The sequence below is a fragment of the Chelonoidis abingdonii genome, chromosome 26, assembly GCF_003597395.2.
Source record: "Chelonoidis abingdonii isolate Lonesome George chromosome 26, CheloAbing_2.0, whole genome shotgun sequence".
NCBI classification, from domain to species: domain Eukaryota; kingdom Metazoa; phylum Chordata; order Testudines; family Testudinidae; genus Chelonoidis; species Chelonoidis abingdonii.
The window spans coordinates 1,781,614-1,805,101 of record NC_133794.1 but is presented as its reverse complement, the minus strand read 5'-3'; the positions used below and the strand labels follow the sequence as shown (position 1 = coordinate 1,805,101).

The 23,488-nt window shown below is 50.4% G+C and overlaps 1 protein-coding gene across 3 annotated transcripts; it reads right to left on the bottom strand.

The window, feature by feature from the left end:
• Positions 1-1,108: 1,108 nt before the first annotated feature.
• Positions 1,109-18,626, bottom strand: LOC116825404 (C-type lectin domain family 17, member A-like). Of its 3 annotated transcripts, XM_032781391.2 has the most exons (12): positions 18,465-18,625; positions 17,008-17,142; positions 16,627-16,662; positions 16,157-16,210; positions 15,730-15,783; positions 14,343-14,468; positions 12,401-12,463; positions 6,785-6,850; positions 4,720-4,815; positions 3,443-3,594; positions 2,320-2,429; positions 1,109-2,233 (listed from the first exon to the last, which is right to left on the bottom strand). In XM_032781391.2, the coding sequence occupies exons 1-12, from the start codon at positions 18,538-18,540 to the stop codon at positions 2,101-2,103; spliced, it is 1,101 nt and encodes a 366-aa protein (XP_032637282.1). In that variant the 5' UTR covers positions 18,541-18,625; the 3' UTR covers positions 1,109-2,100. The 3 variants fall into 3 exon arrangements, with proteins under 3 accessions (XP_032637282.1, XP_032637285.1, XP_032637283.1); XM_032781394.2 differs by lacking the exon at positions 6,785-6,850 and having other exon boundaries at positions 18,465-18,626; XM_032781392.2 differs by lacking the exon at positions 16,157-16,210 and having other exon boundaries at positions 18,465-18,624.
• Positions 18,627-23,488: the final 4,862 nt, after the last annotated feature.

Below are 23,488 nucleotides of genomic sequence, written 5' to 3'. Positions count from 1 at the left end.
CTCCCCCAGAACTCCGCCCAAAAGGTGCCATGCTTCTGACCTACAGTTTAACCCTCTCAGGGACACGCCTCTGTTGAGAAGCAGTTACACACGCACACACATGCTCTCAGATACACACACACATGCTCCTTCTTCAGTCTATCAGCTTTATGTTCATTATATTTAATCACGTAAAGCCCAGGAGAGCACAACTCACACAAAGCAACGAGAAACAGGGGAGGGGCGAGGTTAATATCTTTGACTGGACCAACTTCTGGTACAAGCTTTCGTGCAACTCTGAGCCCTTCTTCAGCTCTGGGGAAGGAAGCAGAGCGAGCAAAATACAAGCTGGCACAGATCGTTAAGCAGAAGGGGTCATATGCGGTGGGGGTGGTCACTGGAAATGAAGTGGGCAATTGGGGGATACAGTGTTATGCATAAAGGGTTTAAGGTGGGCAGCACAGTGTGATACAAACTGTTGTAATGAACCATAAAACCAGTGTCCCTGGTAAGTGCATGGCTTTTGGTGTCTAGCAGACTCGCCTTTTGAAAGCGTTGTGCCGTTTGCCTATGAGGACAAGTATGGAAAGGTCAGCTCTGCAGCGATCGCTGTGAGAAGAGCATTCCCACACGGGTGATACGGTGGTTTTGCCTTTGATCATTTGTGTGAGTTCATTGGCGAAAACGAACAATCCACATATAAAACAGCCTAAAAGCAGATGCTAAATAGTATAGTCAATTGCTTGCCTGCACTTTGGCTCGTTATGAAATATATTCAAGCGACCAAACAATCATTACCAGTCAAGTTTATTGCTAAAAGCCAGTAATCATATAGACGGGTTTCAGAGTAGCAGCCGTGTTAGTCTGTATCTGCAAAAAGAACAGGAGTCCTTGTGGCACCTTAGAGATTAACACGTTTATTTGAGCATAAGCTTTCGTGGGCTACAGCTCACTTCATGGGATGCATAGAATGGAACATCTGGTGAGGAGATATATACACACATACAGACAGCATGAAAAGGTGGGAGTCAATTGACCTCTGAGAGTTGGTAAGACAACTCCCACCTCTTCATGCTCTCTGTGTATCTATCTCCTCACTAGAAGTTCCATTCTGTGCCTCCCATGAAGTGGGCTGTAGCCCACGAAAGCTTATGCTCAGATACATTTGTTAGTCTCTAAGGGGCCACAAGGACTCCTTTTCTTTTTCAGTAATCATATACTACAGGAAGAAAGGTTGAACAGTATTACCAGTTTCTGGGCAGCATATGATACAGCACCGGGTGGGGTTATCCCATCACTAGAGGAAATCCACCTCCTCGAGACGGGTAGCGCTAAATCAGTGGAAGAATTATTCCACCGACTGAGCCCCCCACACTGAGTGTTAGGTCAGCTTAACTACATTGCCCAGGGCGGTGGATTATTCATCCACGTAGGTGGGTCAGTCTGATTTTCTAGTGTAGCACAGCCCTTAATCTGGCGCAAGGTGGCTCTGTCCCCGAGAAAGCTCCCCCCGGGTGTCCCTTTCTAAACTGCTGCTTCTTTTGTTCTGCCTTGGGGTAACTTTCCATTACTTCCAAGCCTCCCTCACCTTGGACAAGAGCAGAAAGCAGCGTCTCCCAGGCAGACAAAACTCATTGTCCACGGTGTTTAACATAATGTTGCATGCTGGTCCGTCCCCACTGTGTCTGGCCTGGCAGAGACATGCCAACCCTGCTACCTCCTGGGGCACCCACACACACATAGGCATTCTATGACCCAGTCATTTCACGATACAGTGTCATACAATCATCCAAAATTCAGAAGTGATACAGCCTGAGCCCTTACAAGGGGAAACTGAGGCATGGGGAAGGGAGTTGTCCAAGGTCCCAGGATGAAGCAGGGAAGAGAAACCATGTGTGCTGTGTTCCAGCCTGCTGCCCTGTCCACTAGGACACACACTGCAGAAATACCATCCCCCTAGGGATTCAGAAGAACCCCTAGCTCCCAGCAAGAGTTATGCAATGGGGCACATCACCAAGAGAACACAGCTTGGGGAGACTATCAATCTGGAGGAGACAGAGACTGTTCCCATCGGTCAGCCCGTGGCTCAGGAAGGACGTGGGCTGGCGACCAAGCCAGGCTCTAGCAGAGCCAGGGCTTTTCGCAGATCCAGTAGTCGGTCCAGTAGCAGTTTATGTCGTTCCAGCGCCCGTCAATCGCCATGGTGCCACAGTCCTCGTCGCTGGAGTCATTGGGCTCCCCGGTGCTCCAGAAGCTGTGAAGAAGAGTAAAGCCCCATGGAGACCACAGCGGGGAGCAAGGGGTGGGGCAGGGGGGCATGGAACCTTTCACTCCACGTACCTAAGGTTCAAAGGGGAGCCATCCACCCAGAGCCATTGATTTTCCACTTTCTTGTCACTCAGCCCCAGCCAGTACACCCGGGACTTTGTGCGGTTCTTCACCAAGAATGCCTACAATAGACAAGAACAGACTAAGGGGGTGAATGGGTGGGGGACAGGCCACACACTCTGCCAGTGCCAGGAAGGATGGCCTGGTGAGCAGGGTGCTGGCCTGGGACTCAGGAAACCCAGGTTCAAGTCCCAGCTCTGCTACTGACTCCCTGTGTGGCCCTGGTCAAGTCCCTGCATCTCTCTATGCCTCAGTTTCCCCCAACTGAACAATAGCCCTGCCCCTGAGGGTGCTAGTGGGATAGTAAGATTGAAGAGTGTGATATGCTGGGGGGGATTAAATGCCATAGATATGTCAGCACCTCAAATCCAGCAGGAACTGAGGGCTGTTCCTGGCTGGTGGGTGTGGTCTCAGCCTGAGCTTGTGGGGGGGATGGCTGCATGGAAGAAACATAACTTGGTGGGGGGGGGAAGGTTCAGGGTGGAGCCAATTCAGGTTTGTCTGGGTGATTGCTTGAAAACATCCCTCCAATTCCCTTCCCCACAGAACTGGCAAAAACTCCAGGAAGATTCTTAAAACTGTGGGGCTGGAAGGGACCCTGGGAGGTCACTGAGCCCCTCCCCCAGTACCAAGGAAACCGAGCCTGTCCCTGCTGAGTGTTTGTCCAGCCTGTTCTTTCAAATCCTGCCCCCTGCTTATATTTTCCGGTTCTCACAGGTTTTTGCCACACTAGGCTTTTTTTTGTTTTCTGGTGTGCTCAGGTGTCACTATTCCTGTGCTGGGAATATTAGCCCAGGGTGGCCTCAGAGCTCACGGTGGGTTGGTTAACACACAGAACATTTGCAGAGTGCCGGGCTCCCTTTGAGCCCCAGGCCTGCTGGTGGTTTTTGAAAAACCTGGTGACCCTTAAAAGAGTCGTGTTTTAAGAGCCAGGCCCAGTCGGTCTCACCTGCTCCCTGATCACCTGGGTCCCACCCACTAGGAATTCCCGGGGTAAACCTGCTGTTATTGCTGGGTAGCTGTGCAATTCCCTGGCCTGGTTGGGGTACACCAGGAGGGTGGCAGGCGGCTTTACCTGCTCCTCCTTGGTGTTAATGATCACCAGGTGTGCCCCGTAATCCGAACAGAACTGCTTGGCCTCATGCCAGGTTTTGGTAGACTCTGAAAAGTGGTAACAGGTTCTCTGGAACCAGGCCCAGCCCCACGAGCAATGGCCGCAGACAGAATCTAGAAAGCAAAACCCAGAATAATCCAATTCAGGGCCAAGCAGGGAATCTGGCAGAGCCAAGAAAAGGACCCAGGAGTCCTGACTCCCAGCCCCCTGTTCTAAGCCCTTCTTTTCCAGGGCCCAGGGGCCCGAGTGCAGCCCCAGCGCCAAAGCAATAGCCACACGGCTCTTTTTAGCATGCCAGAGCGAGCCCTGCTAGCACCACTCTGCCGACCCAGGTGTGAGGCTCCCGCCCCGGTCCACTGTAGACACACGGAGAGCGAGCCACAAGGGATGGCTGTAGCCAGCAGCCTCGGTGGGCCTGGGATTAGCTCAAAGAATCCCCCACCCCGCAGCTCCCACTCAGGGCCAGTGCAACCTATTAGGCAACCTAGGCAGTCGCCTAGGGCACTAGGATTTCAGGGGTGGCATTTTCTTCGGCAGCGACTGCAGCAGCCGGATCTTCGTCCGCCCTGCTCCCTCCCTTTAGGCGGAGGGAGCTGGGGCAGGGAGGTGCGGGGAGGGCTGCCTGTGCTACTCCACCAATCAGGTTAGGCACCGCAAGCCTGGGAGGTGGGAGAAGTGAAGCAGCAATGGCGTGCTCAGGGAGGAGGCAAAGCAGGGGTGAGCTGGGGCGGGGAGCTGCGGCATAGCTCGCTGGGCTGGGGGGGGGGCTTGCCATGGCAGGGGGAGGGCGCCTCAGGGCGGGGGGGGTGGGGAGCTGCTGCAGAGTTGGGGGGCGAGTGGAGCAGAGGTGAGCTGGGGTGAGGAGCTGCTGCATGGCTCCCTGGGGGGGAAGCTGCCGCAGGGGAGTGCCTCAGGGTGGAGGGGGGGTGGGGAGCTGCTGCAGGGGGGCTCCTCAGGGCAGAGGGGAGCAGCTTCTGTGGGAGGGGCACCTGGGGGGGGCAGGGAGCTGCCGCAGGGCTCAGGGACAGGGGAGGGCCCAAGGTGGAAGTTTTGCCTAGGGCTCGAAACATCCTTGCACTGGCCCTGCTCCCACTGAGAACAACAGAGAATCACGCAAGGGGAGCTGCTGTGTGCCGAGAGTTCCCTTGAGCATCTGGCCCTGCGAGCCCATGTCTGCTGCCACCTCCCTCTGATTGCAGCCCTCACATGGGCACGGCAGCTGGCACTGTGCTCCTCACCTACTCTTTTCTCTAATGCCATGATCTCCTGTTGCATTTTACTGTGAAGCTCCTTCACAGCGGCCAGCTCCACAGATACCGAAAGGTGGACAGCATCTGGATTGGTGGAGGAAAAGAGGTTAGCAGCCAAAGTGCAGCACTGTCATCTCAGAGCTTCTTGCACAGCCTCCACACTGGGCCACTTACAGATGCCACGGGCCCTGCTCGAAGGTTCCTCTGTGATGGTTGGAACCTGGGCCCCTCGTGGGGTACTATAGACGGTTCATTCCCCACTTCGCCACCAGGGCATGCCCATTAATGGACCTGACCAGGGCTCGGGGCCCAGACATAGTAAAATGGTCTGCTGAGGCCGAAGCTGCTTTTGCAGATCTGCGAACGGCCCTCTGCACGGACCCTGTACTGGTAGCCCCGGACTGGGGGGAGGAGTTTATCCTACAAACAGATGCCTCTGAAGCAGGGCTGGGGGCGGTGCTTTCACAAATGGTTGGAGATGACGAACACCCCGTCCTCTTCCTCAGTAGAAAGCTCCTGCCTAGGGAACGGAAGTACGCCATCGTGGCAAAGGAATGCCTGGCCGTAAAATGGGACGTGGAAAGCCTCCGCTACTATCTGCTGGGACGGAAGTTTACCCTGGTCACGGACCATGTCCCGTTGCAGTGGATGCACCAAAACAAGGACAAAAATGCGAGAGTCACGAGATGGTTCCTATCACTTCAACCCTTCCACTTCACAGTACGACACAGGTCGGGAACCCAACATGGCAATGCGGATGGCCTGGCGAGGGTGCACTGCTTTCCGACCCAAGTAGCCCAACCCCATAGTGTTGAGCGGGGGGGGGAGGGGGGGAAATATGTGGCAAACTCAGGACAATTAGCTACCAGGAGAGGGGTAGTAATTAGTCCCAGAAGGCTTAAAAGGCCTCTCCCTATCCATTGAGGGGGAATAGCCATGGAGGAAGAAGGTTCAACTGGAACAGGGGTTACCAGGGAACTAATTAGTTTCAGCTGGCCCCAATTGCTGGAGACCTTTTTAAACCCTCCCTGGCAGGAAAGGTGGGGGGAGGAGAGAAGTAGAGTAGCTGCCAGCAAGTAGGGGCAGCTGAACTCTGAAACTGCTTGCGAGGCAGATTGCACTCTCCCCAAGAGGAGAGGAAAACAGAGCAAGGGGCTGACTGAGAAGGGATCAGCCAGACCCTGTGTGACTGGGAAGGGCTTTTGCTTTGCCCAAGCCTGTGTCTCCAAGGCTAAGAAGGACTGAGCTAGCAGAGGAGAGGCAGGTACTTTGCCACAGGGATATAATTCTTTTTTAAACTAGTCCAGGTTTACCAGTACGACTCCTAGAGCAGATCCAGTTATACTGAGTTGAAGGTGCTGAGTGTTTTCCCTCCCTGTATAGGAATGGCTGTGTTGGTGTAAGGACATTTATACCAGGATAACTGGATCTCCACTAGGAGGGTTGTACTGTTTTAAATGGACCAATATAACTCGAGTAGCACAACCTTTGTGTGTAGCCCAGGCTCAGCTGGAGTGGTAGGGACTGGGCTTTCAGAGCAGAAAGGAGATTCACAGAGGGGCAGAGCATGGGGAAAATGCCTCCTGGCTTCTGGGGGGCCAGGATTTCACCCACAGATGTTAAGGCCAGAAGGGACCGTTCTGAGCATCTGGGCTGGCTCCCTGCAGACCTTTTCTGCATCGTCCTTGCAGTGTTCTGAGAGCCCCAGCTGGGCAGGCCGGGGACAGCCACAGAGCCCTCAGTGGCTACAGACTCTCCCTGCCATGGACACCTGGGTCCTGAGAGGTGACTTGCTTAGGCTGAAAGCATTTTGGTCTGTGTTTGTACAAGCTGGGGCTTCTCAGAGCTACCGTAAAACACCTAATGATGTACAGCGCCTACTATACGGGGGTCCTGGGCCATGACTGGGCTCCAAGGAGCTACCATAATACACCAAATAAAGAACTCACCCAAGTCCAGAGCCCCAGGTAGATACAGAGCCCACAACCCCGACCTCGCAGCCCCTCACTCTCACTACTGATGAGAGGCAGAAGCGTTTCTGTAATTCTCTCACCTATTGTTTCCTGCAGTGCTGCAACCTCTGCTCTGATCTTCTCCAAATCTGCTTGGTTCTGGGACACTGCAAAAAGAAATGCTCTTGGGATCAGGAGAGGGGAAAGGTCGCCACAACCAGGCTGGGTGTCCTGAGTGGCCATGTGCGGAGCCCGCCTGTAACGCTAGGGGATGGCAGCAACTGTCTGTCCTCACAGAGAGGAATAATTTGGTAATGGAGGGGTTTGTTGCTGACTGCCAGCTGGTGTGTGAGTTCCCAGTGTAGCCATTTTCATGCTGGGACCCCACATCAGTCAGTCAAAAGCCTGAGGGATGCTATTAGGGTTGCCACCTTTTTAAGTGCTGGTAACTGAACCCCCAAGGCCCCATCCCTATCACTTGCTCCTCTCCCTCCCTGTCACTTGCTGGATCCTCCCACCTGCAAATAGGAGGCTGCCCCAGCTGAGGAGGAGCTGGGGCAGGTTAATTGTAGAATCTTAGTGTTGGAAGGTTGTCTAGTCCAACCTTCTGCTCAAAGCAAGACCAATTCCCAACTCCCCCCAATCGGCCTCTTCAAAGATTGAACTCACAACCCTGGGTTTGGCAGGCCAAAGCTCAAACCACTGAGCTGTCCCTCCCCCTGTGACAACCAAGCTTTTGGTTTGGGTGCCATTTAGGGTTGCCAGGTCCTGAAAAGCAGTCACCTGACAACCTTTAATAGGCCCGGCACAGAAGCCAAAAACCAGACTGGCCAGGTAAAAACCAGACAAGTGGTAACCCTAGATGCCATGGGATTCAGCATAAGGATTGATTCGCAGCTCCCAGCTACAAATGACCAGCAAATCTACTGCAAATGGGAGCAGCTCATGGTATGGTGGGTCGCCTTTTAAGAGAGGCTTCAGGTCCAGCACTGACCCATTCCTGCTTGCTGCCCAGAGTAGAGGGATTCTGGGAGTTCTAGTCTAGAGAGATTCATGGGAGTTAGAGGCTGACAAGGCATGCTGGGTAAAGTGCCGTGGGGATTGTGATGCACGGCAAGAAAGGGTTAAACATCCTGCAAAATAAATAACCCTCCAAAGACATGTGGGGAGATAATGTTTGTGGTTTTATGCATTTACAGATGTAAGCAGAGTCTGAATGAGCTCTCCCCTGACATCTAGTGGTGAGCTATGGAAAAAGACTTCAGAAGCAAAAGAGCTCAGATTTTGACCCTCTGGAACAAGGAGAAAGGGGACAAGTTTATCATGCAAATAAAGCCACAGGTTAACCCTAAAATACCAAACCCCAAGGAAGTGGCTAAACTGAAAGCCTATGTTAAGGAAGGTCAAGAAAAAGCTGCAAAGATTAAAAGGGATATTGAACAAGCTGACCTAAAGAATGATTTGTCTAAACCAAAGACTCAGCACGACAAAAATGTTTGTAAACGTACCTTTGTGACAGAACTGATGTTAATGTTTGTCATAACTATAAAGGGAAGGATAACAACCCTCCTGTGTACAATACTATAAAATCCCTCCTGGCCAGAGACACCAAAATCATTTTACCTGTAAAGGGTTAAGAAGCTCAGGTAACCTGGCTGGCACCTGACCCAAAGGACTAATATGGGGACGAGATACTTTCAAATCTTGGTGGGGGGAGGCTTTTGTTTGTGTGCTCTTTGTTTTGGGTTTTGTCCTCTCTCTTGGGACGAAGAGGGACCGGACATCAATTCAGGCTCTCCAAATCTTTCTCAACCAGTCTCTCATATTTGAAACTTGTAAGTAACAGCCAGGCAAGGCGTGTTAGTTTTATCTTTGTTTCCTCAACTTGTAAATGTTCCTTTTGCTAGAGGGTTTACCTCTATTTGCTGTAACTTTGAACCTAAGGCTAGAGGGGGTTCCTCTGGGCTTTATGAATCTGATTACCCTGTAAAGTTATTTTCCATCCTGATTTTACAGAGATGATTTTTACCTTTTCTTTAATTAAAATTCTTCTTTTAAGAACCTGATTGATTTTGTCATTGTTTTAAGATCCAAGGGTTTTGGATCTGTGTTCACCAGGACTAACTGGTGAGGGTATACTCTCAAGTCTTTCCTTTTCACCCAGGAAAAGGGGTGTAAGGATTTCGGGAGGGGGGGAATTAGTCTCAGATCTGCCCAGGAAAGGAAGGGTTAGAGACCTGGGAAATATTTGGGGAAAGGCAGAGTTCCAAGTGGCTCTTCCCTAAGATTTGGAACACACTTGGTGGTGGCAGCTTACTGTAAACCTAAGCTGGTAAATAAGCTTTGGGGGCTTTCATGCGGGTCCCCACGTCTGTACACTAGAGTTCACAGTGGGGAAGGAACCCTGACAATGTTATTGCTAATGATTGTAACTAACTTGTTGCTGATACCAAGAACTGTAAAAATGTACAATGTGCAGGGTCTTTTGGAAAAGCCCTGGAACGTGTTAAGAGCGGTACGTAAGAGAAACCCTTCTGATTATGCTGTTTGGCTCAACAAGAACACACTTTGTGTTAAAAAGCCTAATAACGTTGAGGCTTCACAGCTAATGCATAGCCATGTTTCTAAAACTTTCCACAGCAGAAAAACCGCTACAAGCTTGAACTGCACAAAGGGAAACTGAAGTACAACAGCTAACAGCCTTCATGGCTGAATGCCAAAGTAAGTGCTCTCTGAAGAACACTAATGGCTATGTTAATTTGGCCTTACAAAGAATTCAGGGTAAACACAGCTCGTATCATGTGGGGAGATCCTTAAGGTATATCCAGGAGCTCTAATTTTAACCTTTTAAAATAAAAATATATGGAGAGACCCATATCTCATAGAACTGAGATGTCATTGGGTCCAACCTCCTGCCTTCAATACTAGGACCAAGTACTGATTTTGCCCTAGATTCCTAAGTGGCCCCCTCAAGGATTGACTTCACAACCCTGGGTTTAGCAGGCCAATGCTCAAACCACTGAGTTATCCCTCCTGCCTTCCTCACCAGTCTCATGTTGCAGGTCTGACACGAGGCTAGAAATGGTTAAACATGCTGCAAAATAAATAACCCTCAAAAGGCATGTGGGGAGATAATGTTTGTGTTTTTGTGCATTTACAGATGTATGAGTAGGGTGGACAATGTAATTAACAGTCTCTGTCTATGCTGTATTCTGATAATTCAGAGGTCAAAAGAAGATCCAATCACGTAAATGAATTGTAAATACAGGCTATCTCAGTAGTCATCTCTCTTTGAAATGGACTGTGAATGGTGGAGGAACAAGCAAATGGCCTTACGTTAATCTCTATAGCTAAGTACAGGTGATGGAACTCCTTCAAAGTCCTCCTAATTACCTTTTGTTCCCAGAGGAATTCCAGCTTGTCAAAAGACATGAAATTGTATAAAAGAGCCTTGGGTCCTGATTCTGTCATCTCAGATCTGCTTAGGCTTCATCAGGGGAAGTTTGAGTCATAAGACTGAAGTCCCAGTTATTCTGGTATGCCCTGAATATGAGATTTGGACATTGGACTATAACCTATGAACTATTTCTGAAAGAACTCTTTGCCACTACAAAGCTCACCATCTCTGCTGTGAATCTGCACCTCAATGGATTGAACTCATGTTTGTACGTATATTGATCTTCTAACCATACTCTCTCTCTCTCTTGTTTTTTATACATTTTAGTTTAGTTAATAAAAATTGGCTGTAGCATGTACTTGGGGTAAGATCTGAAACATTCATGAACCTGGGAGGTGATGTGTCCAATCCTCTGGGATTGGTAAAACCTTTTATTTTATGTAATGAAATACGATTTTCAGAAATCATCATATTGGACGTGGGTACCTGAATGGAGACCTGAGGCTGGATCACTTTAGGGGAACTGTGTTGTTTGGACTTCGGAGTAACGAGTGAGGTAATAAAGAAGCTGTTTTTTGCTGACCTGGTCAATCTAAGTATTGGAATATCCACCAGCTTTTTGGGGTTTGGCTGCCCCATTCTTTGCAGTTCGCCCTAATTGAGTGACCACAGCTGGCTCCCCACTAGGCCCCCGGTCACAGGGATACAAACTGAGCCTGACCTCTCAAAGTAGCAGGAGTTACGGAGAAGTTTGTGATCAAATGGTGCCTTTGGAGGGAAGCTTATTGCTGGCTTATGGGTGGTGCGTAAGATAGTCACCCATTTGGGTCTATGACGGTGAGAACTGGAATACAGAACTATTTACTACAGCTGATGACACTAATAGCAGTTAGAGCTAGTTACAGGTTTTCATTTGATTCTGTTAATGAAAATTAGCCTTAAAAAGTAGAAAACTTGGGGAAATACTGAAATGTTCATGAAGTTTTCTAATTTCTTAACTGAAAATATGTTTTCAGTGTTTGGCTACTTGAGGTCTGGTGTGAACATGCCCATGTGCCCCCCTCCACCCTCTGGTGTCTCTTACTCACCCACCCTCACCAGACTGGCCACGTTAGCTCCTCAGTAGCATTTCTTGAAAATCAAACTTTTTGGCTTTTGAAAGTGAGGGTGTTTTTCGTTTCTAAGAAACCTCTGAGAGACAAACACCTTGATGGGAAAACTACTAACGTGGAAACAAAAACCCCACCAGTTTGTGTCTTTTTGAAACCCAGTGAGAATTTCAAAACTCAAACTTTACATTTTTTGTAACTTGCATTAAAAGCCTGTCATAAACAGATAGTTAAGGGTTAATGCCTCTTTCACCTGTAAAGGGTTAAGAAGTTCACCTAGCCTAGCTGACACCTGACTAGAGGAACCAGTGGGGGGACAGGATGTTTCAAAAGGAAGGAGGGAAGTTCCCTTTCTCTTGGTCGGTTTCAGTTTCGGCCGGAGTGGAAAAGATCAAGGAACTGACCTCTTATCAGAGTCGTAAGTTTTAGAAACGAATAAATAGGTTTGTTTTCTTTTGTGACTTTGTCTTTGTGCAATTAGAGGAATAATCAAATTAGGAATTCTTTTGTGTACTAAGTTTTTGCCCAGGGGAACATCCTCTGTGTTTTGAATCTGTTGTCTGTGAGAGTAGCTGGTATACTAATCTCTCCCAGAGGTTTTTTCTTTTACCTTTCTTTTCTTTAATTAAAAGTCTAATTTTTAAGAACCTGATTGATTTTTTCCTTGTGTTAAGATCCAAGGGGATTGGATCTGGACTCACCAGGAATTGGTGGGGAAAAGGAGGGGGGATGGTTAAATTCTCCTTGTGTTAAGATCCAAGGGGTTGGATTGATGTTCACCAGGGTCTTGGTGAAGAAGTCTCTCAAGATTACCCAGGGAAGGGAATTAGTACTTGAGAGTGGTGGCAGCAAAACCAGATCTAAGCTGGTAATTCAGCTTAGGGGTTCACATGCAGGTCCTCATATCTGTACTCTAAAGTCCAGAGTGGAGGTGAAACCTATGACAAAGCCCAAACCTCACCCAGTGTTAATTACAGCTATAGCCTTTAGACTGGGGCCTCCTGACCCTGCATTGGATTCTGATCCCCATCATGCCAGCCAATGGTTATTCCAGATTTACACGGCTGTAACATATCAGAATCTGGCCTGGTGTTGCAGGCTGCTAAACAATTCACTGTAATAAAATGATCAGCTATGGCGACCCCACCCAGCCAGCATCTATGCTGAGCCAGAGACAAGCATGCTGGGCTAGCTTGGGAGCATTTACTTACCATTAGCTGCCCCCTGGGGAAGGTGGAAATTCAGCTCCTCTGACTCCTGCTGCAGCTCTGGGCCTGAGAAATGAACAAAGAGCAAACAGCAGAGCTGTGATCAGCCGGGGCATCCTTTACACTAGAAACTGCTCCAGCCCCCAATGGCTTGGTTTCTTCCCATGCTAGGGGAATCGGTTTGATGGGGAGGAAGAGCAGTCGCTTAGTACTGTCAGTGACAGATTTTTCCAATGCCAGGTGTTCAAAAAGTTATGAATCATGTCCCCCCTCCCAAAAAAAAAACAAACCCCATTAATCTTTTAAAAAATAATTTTGGGGATTCTTCTTGTTTGCCCTCTGGTCTCTTGAGCTATTAGTAATCGTGTGTACAAAGGCAGTGCACAGGGACCAGCCACGATCGCCGCCCTGTTGGACTGGGCACTGCACAAACACAGAGTAGACAGTCCCTGCTCTGAAGAGCTTACAATCTACATAGCCAAGAGAGATGCAGAGTAGGGGGAAAGGGTCTAATGCACAAGACCCCTTAGTGATTGTGTTTTCCAGCTATTCCCTTCCCAGCCATGAGGGCTAAGCATTTATTGGTTTGTTTTGAAATGAGCTAAGAGTGTCCCATCATCCCAGGACTCTGGGAGCTGGGGCTTTAAGGAAAAACACCAAATATAGTGAGGGTTGGCAGCACTATTAACACCATCCCTTTACTCTTAGGTGATGATTCCTCACATTTATAGATCAAGTGCTGAGTGGAATAAATCCAGAGTTACTCCCTTGCTGTTACAGCTCCTTCTGCTGCACTTTGCTCCACTGCTGCTTACCCCGGGGGCTGATCCATTAGGGTCTGGCTCTGCTGAGTGCTTCCCTTGCAGGTTTCGGCTCTTTACTTTGGAGCAAGGACCCATCCTGCCCTCTGGGCCGGATTCCAATCACACTCCTGGTACAGCTATTCCACTGATTTCAGTGGAGTGACATCTGATTTTCGTCAGGGCCAGAGAGAGCAGAATCGCAGCCTAACACTTTTGGGATACAAATTCTCGCTCTGGGGCAAAGCCTCCGCTCCTGAGATGCAGAGTTGCTGGAAATTCGTTCCCCACCCCCTTCAAATCTGGTGATGCCCAAGTCCTGATAGCCTTGTCTGTGGACAGAGCTTGCTGGAAAATGCCAGACTTGTCCCACAGACTTTTTTACAGACATACACACAAAAAAATCCCTTAATTTTTTACTAAAATTAATGGAAAATTGATTTTTAAGTTTTTTTCTTCCTATGGTGGAAATCCAAATACTGAACAACTTTGATTTGGAAATTCTGCCCTGGCATCTTATGAGAGTTGTTGTTTGGATGCCTCATGCCCTCTTCCCCAGTAGGGACTCATCTCCCCACCCAGACTTCATCTCCCATGATGCACCACCACCAGACCCCATGATGCACTAGCTGTCCTCTCCAAGAGGGGAGACTGTCGCACATGAGATTTTAATGGTCCAATCAGGGAGCCTTCCCTAGAGCAGTGACTAGGATCATGAGGTATCTCTCTCCCATGATGCACTGCAGTCTCCCCTCTTGGAAAGTGGAGGCATCATGGGAATCCCAGGCAGGGGTGCATCCTGGGAGGTGTAGTTCAGCTAAGGAGCTCAGCCCAGAGAGGAGAATGGGGACACGTGCTAACTGAACTCAGCTCCTTTGAGGCACCACGGCAGCAATTCTGAATCACAATATTTCTTCTTTCCAGTGTTGGGTTTTTCTCTGAAAGAGGCAAAAAATGGCTGTGGAAACCGACCCATTTTTGTGAAATTTAGTGGAATCAAAACCTCAATTTTGTGGCCCAGAGTCTCAATGGGAAATTCCTGAGCAGCCCCGCCCCCATGAGGAATCATTCCTGGCCCGGAGAGCCCAGCCTGCATGACCCCACTTGCAGCTGTCCTGACACACCCGGGACCGCACCATACTCACGGTTCATGAGGGCCAGGACGAGGAACACGCTGCACATGAGAAAGCAAACCCCCAGCAGGATGTAGGTGATCAGCAGAGACCTTTCAGGGAAACCTCTCCGTGAGGCAGGTTTAGGGAGGGGAAGATCTATGGGGAATAGCAGCAGTTAGCTCTCTGCAGGGAGAGGGGATCAGGACTGGGGAAGCTAAGCAGGAAGGGCTGGGTAGGGCAGGATATAGCAAAGGACTCTCCCTCCAATGGGTGACTCTGAAATGTTGGCAGGAGGTACCTGCTTGTACAAATGGGTTTATGAAAAGGAGGAGAGGTTTACGGGGCATCCCACCAGATAGCTGGGTAACTCCACAGAGAGCACCTCCATTTGGCGAGAGCAAGAAGCCGGACCCCCAGTTCCCTCTGCCCAGTTGTATCCATGCAGGGATCGCTTCTCCCAGCACTTCAACGCAGCCACCTCTGGGGTGGAGTGCTGCGGCCATTGGAGAGTTGTGTAACATAGGGCCCGGCTGGAAGGACAGTTCCCGGAGTGGTTGACAGGGCAGGGGGAATCCAGGGAGAGGGAATGGAATTCCCCTGCAATGGACAGGACCAGGACCGGCGCTAGGGGTTTGAGCGCCCTAGGCGCACAGCCATTTCGCCGCCCTGCGCGCTCGTCCCTGGCTCCACAGTCCTGCCTGCGGACGGTCGGCTGCTCCCGCGGCTCCGGTGGAGCTGCCGCAGTGGTGCCTGCGGGAGGTCCACCGCAGCCGTGCGAGCAGCCAACCGTCCGCAGGCAGGACTGCAGCAGCTCCACCAGAGCCACGGACACCGGACCCTCCGCAGGCACCACTGCGGCAGCTCCACCGGAGCCGCCTGCCGCCCCCTCTGGCAAAATGCCGCCCCCTAATAATGCTGGCGCCCTAGGCGATTGCCTAAGCCACCTAAATGCAAGTGCCAGCCCTGGGCAGGACACGGGGGTAGCATCCCGACTCTACCTGTAACTGCCCCAGGGGCTTTGCTAATTGGCTGATTGTATGCCTTGCCTAAAAGAGAGCACAGTGCCCCTATGGCACTGGAGCCAGCACTGACTGCGGGGAGACAGCCCCCTAGCACTGCACTGTAGTATTGGGGGTCAGTATTGACAGTGAGGGGAGAGCGCCCCCTACTGAGCCCCCGTCCCACTCCCTGCAGCATAGCGCCCCCTAGTGCTGCATTGAGGTCAGCTCTGACCAGAAGAGAAGAGAGCCCCTAACTGAGCCCCCAGTCCAGGACCAGCCTGAATTTTCCTTCACTCTCCCCTGCAAGTCCACACCCGGCCTGGCTCTGTTCAGCTTCAGGCTCCTGTCACACACACCCTGTGCCCCGAGCCAGGGGTGCATGAGGGTGCCCCCCTGCCCTGGCAGACTCTACTCACCTCCTCCCGGGGACTGAAAGGCAGCTGCCACAGCTGCAGACGACAGGTCCAGCCCTGGGCGTGGAGGACAAAGAGCATTAAATCTGCCAGCTCTGCTGCAAAGGCCACAAAATCCTACTCTCCATCCTGGGCTGCAGAGGGCACACACAGCCCCGACCTTGCTGGGCTTCACCCTCCCCACCCACTCTGGCTTGCTGCTCTGGGCCAGTCTGTGCCCCTACTGGGGTGCTCCTTCTGGGACCCCCCATCTCCCCAGAGCTCAGCGACCCCCGCCACCCAGGAAGCAACCGGGCCCCAAGGGATTGACTAGTAGGGATTGATAGCCCCAGGGAACAGACTGCGGGGACAGCTCCTGCCTGCCCCTGGGCCAGGGTGGGGGGAGCAGGGGGCATTCGGCCGCAAGCCGAGCAAAGCTCCGAGTCCTCACCGAGCTTGGAAGGCCTAAGGACCGGGTCCCCCGAGATCACTGAAATGGCCAGGTCTGAAAGGAAACAGGAGGGATTATACCGTGCGAGCTCCCAGCGCAGGGATGGGGGTTTGTGTGGGGGAGGGGCAGCCCTGAACTCTGGGGCGGGGGATGTTCCTTCCAGTGCCGTAGTGAGAAACGGGGGGCCGGGAAGGTAAAGCCTGTGGTGTCCTGAAAATGGGGGGCAGGGAGGGGCTGCACAGCTGGGACGTGTCAAAGCAGCTCAGGAATGTGGCGCTGCCCCCTGCTGGCCAGGACATGTCATAGCTGCGTTAGGCCAGCAGCGTGGGAACAGAAGGTCACGAGTTCTGTCCCCCGATGCTGCCCGTACATGACACGCTCTCAGCTGCGTGGAACAGCAGCTGGACGGGGGCGCTGCTCTGTACCCAGGCCTCACTTGCTCCCCAGCAAAAAGCTGGAATGTTTCTCACCGGTTTTGGGGGGTCTGCCTGGTGTCGCTGCCAGACCTGGAGAGGAGAGAGAAGGGTGAGTCTGGCTGGTGGCGCCTAACAGAGGTGGGCACCTGAGTCTGTGCATCTGGGGCAGGGACCCAGGCAGTACCCAGGGGTCAGGAACTGAATCCACCTGCCCACAAGTGAGCCCCAGGCCTGGCCTTCCCCTCCATGTAACCAGCCTGCTTGTTCTGTGCTACCACCACCCACTGTGGGCTTGCCCAGATTCACCGGCTCCCACGGACCCAAAGGTGGCTCGGGGCTGGATGCCAAGTTCTGCGCTGACACCGCCTCCCCAGCCCCTGAGCAGTGGGGCAAGAGCAATCTGCGCAGGGCGGGGCAGCTGGGGCTCCCTGGTACCTGCTGCTCCTTTGTCCTTCCGGTTTGGTGCGGCCACCTTCACCTTCTTCCCCCGCGGCAGGGGCGGGGGCTTGGGAGAGTTCTCCAGGGACACGTTCTCGTAGTCGTCCTCATTGTCGGACTCAGCAGCCATGCCTGGAGATTACAGAGCCACTCAGTCTCATTGGGACAGGCTGGACCAGCATGGGGGCAATGGGAGATCTCCACAGGAGGGAGCTAGCCATGGGAAGAGAGGCTGGCTGGCCAAAACCCTCCCTTGGGTGGGAAGGAAGAGGGAGGGTGGGGGCTCTTTTTGGGCAGTAGACGAGCTGGAGGAGGGGGCTACTTCACCCAGGGCGGGAGTGTGCTTACACACACTGATACAGTCTCTTGCCTCTCCATTTCATCCCAAGGCACTTCATGGGCTCTGGGTGTATTTCTATTGATCTATCACCTCACTTATGCCTGAGATGCTGCCACCTCTGGGGTAGGACACAGGGCTGTTTATATAAGGCTCTCTCACGGAGTGCTGAGATGATGCTGCCTCTGGGGTGTGGCATAGAGGCTGTTTATACAGGGATCCTGCAGCCACCTCTGGGGTGGGGTGTAGGGCTATTTACACATGGAGATCCATCATCCAGCACTAAGGCCTAGTCTACACTGGGATGTGTGTGTGGGGAAATCGATCTAAGATACGCAACTTCAGCTACGAGAATAGTAGCTGATCCAGCAGGTAGTGTAGACGTACCCTGAGATGCAGCCACCTCTGGAGTGGGACACAGGGCTGTCTATACAAGGCTCTCTCACCCAGCACTGAGATGATACTGCCTCTACGAAGTGGCATAGAGGCTGTTTACACAGGGATCCTTCATCCATCACTGAGATGCAGCCACCTCTGGGGTGGGACTCAGGGGCTGTTTACACACAGATTCTTCACCCAGCACTAAGATGCAGCCATCTCTGGGGTGGGGGCACTGGGGGCTATTTAACAGCTAGGCAGGGTGGGAAGGACAAATCCAGTTCTCAGTTGAACCACAATGGGGCTTTGGGGGGACAGTGGGAATTGCCTAGGCTGGAATTTGGCCAGGACATAATGGGTAACACCCTGACTCTTACGGAAGAGGCCAGAGGATCTTTAACAACCACATGTGGTCAAGACTTTGGGTATACAACTTGTGGGAAAGGCAGCCCTGCACCCTCTAGCACCATGCTGGGGCATTGGGGCCAACCCTGACAAGGTGGGCAAGCGCCCACCCTGCAACACAGCATCTCCTAGCACCATGCCGGGACATCAGGGTAGCACAGACTAGCAGGGGAGAGAGCTCCTACTTATTTCCCTACCATGATCCCGGCAGCAGCCTGGGTTTTCCTCTGAGGCCTCCTATCCCATCCGAGTAGCTAATACGTAAGATCTGCCAAGCCGACAGCCCCCAGAAGGCCCAGTAGCCAGGCCCCCACTCAGATCACTGGCCATTTACCTCTGCGCTCCACTGGCTTCTTGCCTCTTGACTGCAAATGACCCATCCAGTTCCCGTAGTCACTCAGGTGAGCCATGCTGATCCCCCGTGGATGGACTTGAAGGACGTCTGTGGGGACCAGCAACAGCCTGGCTCTGTCAGAAGCTCTGTGATTTTCATATGCCTGTGACTTCCTTCCTCCCCCAGCCCCGCCGTGGGTCACTGCCCACATTACCATATGTACCACGCCCGCCTCCCAGCTGTGGGCTCTGTGAGCAGAAGAGGAACCCAGCCCACAGCCTTGCCCTTTAGGTGCCAGAAAACAGAGTGACTGAAGGTGAGTCCTGCTCTGTGATGCTTGGGCTGCCGGGATTTCTTATATGGCAGCTGTTGTCTTTTTCATCTTCTACCAAGTGGGATGCGGTCAAGGGCTCGTCTAAGAATACATTTCCTTGGCATCCATGCAATAGGCCCAAACCACGTCAGCCTTCTTTCTCAAATCATTGGCTTTATGGCTGTTGGCCAGGCCTTTGTGACACAGCAACGTTTGTTGTGATTTCCCGCTTGTGGACCCCAACTATTCTCTGCAAGCGTCTCTGATGGAATATGTTGTTTCCTACTAGGGGCAGCTCATCTTTCCCAAATGCCAGAGGCATATCCCACTGTGGATATCACAGCCGTATGGTGCATCTTCATCTTGGGTCTTGGGTCAAGCTCCTTGTTTTCCTATATATTTGCCAGTCTCAGAACAGTTCCGCTACCCTTTCTAGATGTTACTTCTGCCTCCTTGCCCATCAACATGAATTGTGCTTCCAAGATATACAAACTTGTTAGCCATGTCATATTCTTCACTGTCAATCACAGATGCCCCATCATTGCTTGTTCCTCTTTCAACTAGCACAACTTTTGTTTTCTTTTGGCTAATTCTTAATCCTGCTTTGGTGGCCTCATGTTTGACTTTGGGGAAGATCTATTCTATGGTGTCAACACTTGTGTCCCATGGAACAAAATCAAGATCTTGAAGTTTTCCTCTGCTTGACATAACTCCTGTATCTCCCTTTGATGCTGCGTTTCGCTTTTGCATCGCGTAATCTAGCATCGTGCCAAAAAGAAGGGGTGAAGAGATGCAACTGTGCTGCGCTCCAGCAAAGATAATCAGCTCAATCGATCTCCCCACTTTCTGTCCTTACCTAGCATTTTACCCTTTGTACAGCATTGTAACTACTGATATTATCTTTCTAGGAAGCCATATTGTTGCAAGATCTTCCATTGCAACTCTGTCTGAATGCAATCAAAAATGTTGATGCACTCTATGAAACGCAAGACTAATTTTCTCTGCCAGGCAAGCCCTTTCTCGCTCGTCTCAGGGCAAATCTTTGGGCTCCACACACTATTTTTTCAGTCTAAAACCTGCACGTTCATTACTGTTTTTCGTATATGACCAATTTTATTCCGTCCAACAGTAGACTATAAAACACTTTTCCAGGTACTGAAAATAATGTTATTTCTGGCCACTTATCAACACCAAGTAGTTGCCTTTCTTTGGTAATTTCCAGCTCACACCTTTCTTCCAGTCCTCTGGGTAAAATTATTTCCCCCAAACTATATTACAAAGTTTATAGGCTTCAGATATTACCACATCCTCACTGGCTTTGAGCTTTAAAGGTTCCTCCCTCTGAGAGCCCCGGCAGGTGGCAAACATACTCACAGGGACCAGAATAGAAACCCACCAGCCGTAGCCACCACGCTCCAGTGGAGGGGAGACCCTGGTTTGTGTAAACACCTGTTTTACAAAAACAAGCGCAGCTCATTAGAAGCCAGGCCTGAGGTGTGGGCACTGGGATATTCTCAGCAGGATTGGGGTGGGGGTGAGGGGAAAGCGAACTGGTAAAAGGCCCGTGGCCACCCTACCTTGGACTGAGAGCTCATCAGATCCCACAAGGCTGGGTCTAAAGATCTACAATCTCCCAAGAACAGGCGGGGTGCTGGGGGAGAGGGGAGGGGCAAAACAGATGACTTAATGGGGGGTGAGGTTTTGTCTAGTTAACCCAGATGCCAATGCCCAAGTGTGGCACTAGAGGGCGCTCTGTGGTTGCCTCAGTAATGGGATCTCAGAAGGCTGAGTTTCAATGCCCACAGAGGCATTTTTCCACAAACAGTGTCTAGGAACCTCAACCCTGGCCCAAAACCCCATAGTGCTAGGCCTTGCATGTTATTTATTAGCTGTATTACAGTAGTGCCCAGGGCCCCGTTGTGCTAGGTGCTGTATATTAGTTATTAGGTTGTGATGTTCCTCTGGTGTTATCTGGACCAGTGATCTGCTAGATCACTCCAATCCTTGACTCTGGCAGCCAGCCTTACCCTGCTCTGCTGTGAGAACCTCCACTCCTGGGCTGCTCACGCACAGCCTCTGGCATATGAGCTGCTCCTTGGACCGTGCAACCAAATGACACTAGCCAGTATCTCCGGTCCCAGGCACAACCCTAGGAACCTCTGTCTTGCAGTGTCCAGTTATGGCTGCTGGACACTGCAAGCTTATATGAGCTCATCAAGTTAACAAAGAAATCGTTATGTACCAGGCTTGTTATCCCAAGGGGAGCCTCTGCTACACTTCAAACCAAACACACTGCTTCAGGTAGAATAAACAAACACATTTATTAAGTATAAACATAGATTTTAAGTGATTATAAGTCAAAGCAGAACAAGTCAGATTTGGTCAAATGAAATAAAAGCAAAACGCATTCTAAGCTGATCTTAGCACTTCCAGTGCCCTTACAAACTTAGATGCGTCTCACCACAGTCTGGCTGGTTGCCCTTTCAGCCAGGCTCTCCCCTTTGATCAGTCGCTTGGTGGTGATGTGTGTAGATGGAGCTGGAAGAGAGAGGAAGAGCAGGCAAACATCACTCCCGTTTATCATGTTATTCCTTCCCTCTTGGTCTTGCCCCCTCCTTTCAGAGTCAGATGAGCATTACCTCATCACAGTCCCTAACTGACCAAAGGAAGGAGGGTGACTCACTGGAGAGTCCAACAGATCCTTTGTCGCTGCCTAGGCCAGTGTCCTTTGTCCCTGTGAGGCTGGGCTGGGTTTGTCCCATACATGCCCTGATGAGGTGTGAACTGCCCCTCTGCTCCTGGAGAGGTTTTGCCTGGGCTTGTTTTAAGCCATGAGAACACATTTTCAGCCTCAAAACTATATACATGAAATTACAACCTATAACATTGCTATAATAACAATCCTCAGTGCATCATGAGCCTTCCAAAAACACGTGACATGACAAACCGCACTGGATACCGCACAATCATTCTATAAGGATGAACATGCGGGGTGCAGGATATTCCCCCGAGGCACAGAGAGTCACGTAGGTGTATTATGGTAGCACCCAGTGCCCCATGGTGGTAGGTGCTGTACGTTAGTAATTAGGGGCATTCTGGCAGCACCCAGGGCCCCATGGTGCAGGGCAATGTATGTTATTTATTACATAAGAACATAAAAGCAGCCATACTGGTCAGAGCAAAGGTCCATCTAGCCCAATATCCTGTCTTCTGACAGTGGCCAATGCCAGGTGCCCCAGAGGGAATGACCAGAACAGGCAGTCGTCAAGTGATCCTTTCCCTGTCGCCCATTCCCAGCTTCTGGCAAAGAGATGCTAGGGACACCATCCCTGTCCATCCTGGCTAACAGCCACTGATGGACCTATCCTCCATGAAATTATCTAGTTCTTTTTTGAACCCTATTATAGTCTTGGCTTTCACCACGTCCTGTGGCAAGGAGTTCCACAGGTTGACTGTGCGTTGTGTGAAGAAATACTTCCTTTTGTTTGTTTTCAACCTGCTGCCTATTCATTTCATTTGGAGACCTTTAGTTCTAATGTTATGAGAAGGAGTAAATAATACTTTGTTTTTTATTTTCTCCACATCAGTCATGATTTTATGGACCAGGGGTTCTCAAACTGGAGGTCGGGACCCCTCAGGGAGTCGCAAGGTCATTACATGGGAGGTCGGGAGCTGTCAACCTCCACCCCAAACCATGCTTGCCTCCAGCATTTATAATGGTGTTAAATATATTAAAAAGGGTGTTTAATTTATTAGGGGGGGTCGCACTCAGATGCTTGTTATGTGAAAGGGGTCTCCAGTAAAAATAGTGTGAGACCCACTGTTATAGACCTCTATCATATCCCTCCTTAGTTGTCTCTTTTCCAAGCTGAAAAGGCCTAGTCTTATTAATTTCTTCTCATATGGAAGCTGTTCCATATCCCTAATCATTTTTGTTGTCCTTTTCTGTACCTTTTCCAAGTCCAATATATCCTTTTAGAGATGGGGCGACCACATCTGCACACAGTATTCAAGATGTGGTCATACTATCGACTTATATAGAGGCAATATAATATTTTCTTTCTCATTATTATCTCTCTCTTTCTTAATGATTCCCAACATTCTATTAGTTTTTGACTGCCACTGCATATTGAGTGGATGTTTTCAGAGAACTATCTACAATGACTCCAAGATCTCTTTCTTGAGTGGTAAAAGCTAATTTAGATCCCATCGTTGTACATGTATAGTTGGGATTCTGTTTTCCAATGTCCATTACTTTGCCTTTATCACATTAATTTCATTCTGCTTATATTGTTCCCCAGTCCCAGTTTTGTGAGATCCCCTTTGTAACTCTTCACAGCGTTTTGGACTCAATTTCATTTTGTAGTTTTGTTATTAATTCATTTTGCCACGTGACTGTTCCCCTTTTTCATCAGAGCTTCCATTTATGAATATGTGAATGAACTGGCCTCAGAGAATCCCTGGGATGTGACCACTATACTTCTCTCCATCTGACATTTATTCCTACCCTTTCTTTCTATCTTTAACTAGTTACTGTTCCATTGAGAGCCTTCCCTCTTATCCCAGTGACAGTACTTGCTTCAAGAGTCTTGCTGAGGCCTGTCAAAGGCTCTCGAAATCTAAGTACTCTAATATCCACTTGTCCCCTTGTCCACATGCCTGTTGACCTCCTCAATATAATTCTAGTGATGGACTCGCATGATTCCCTTTA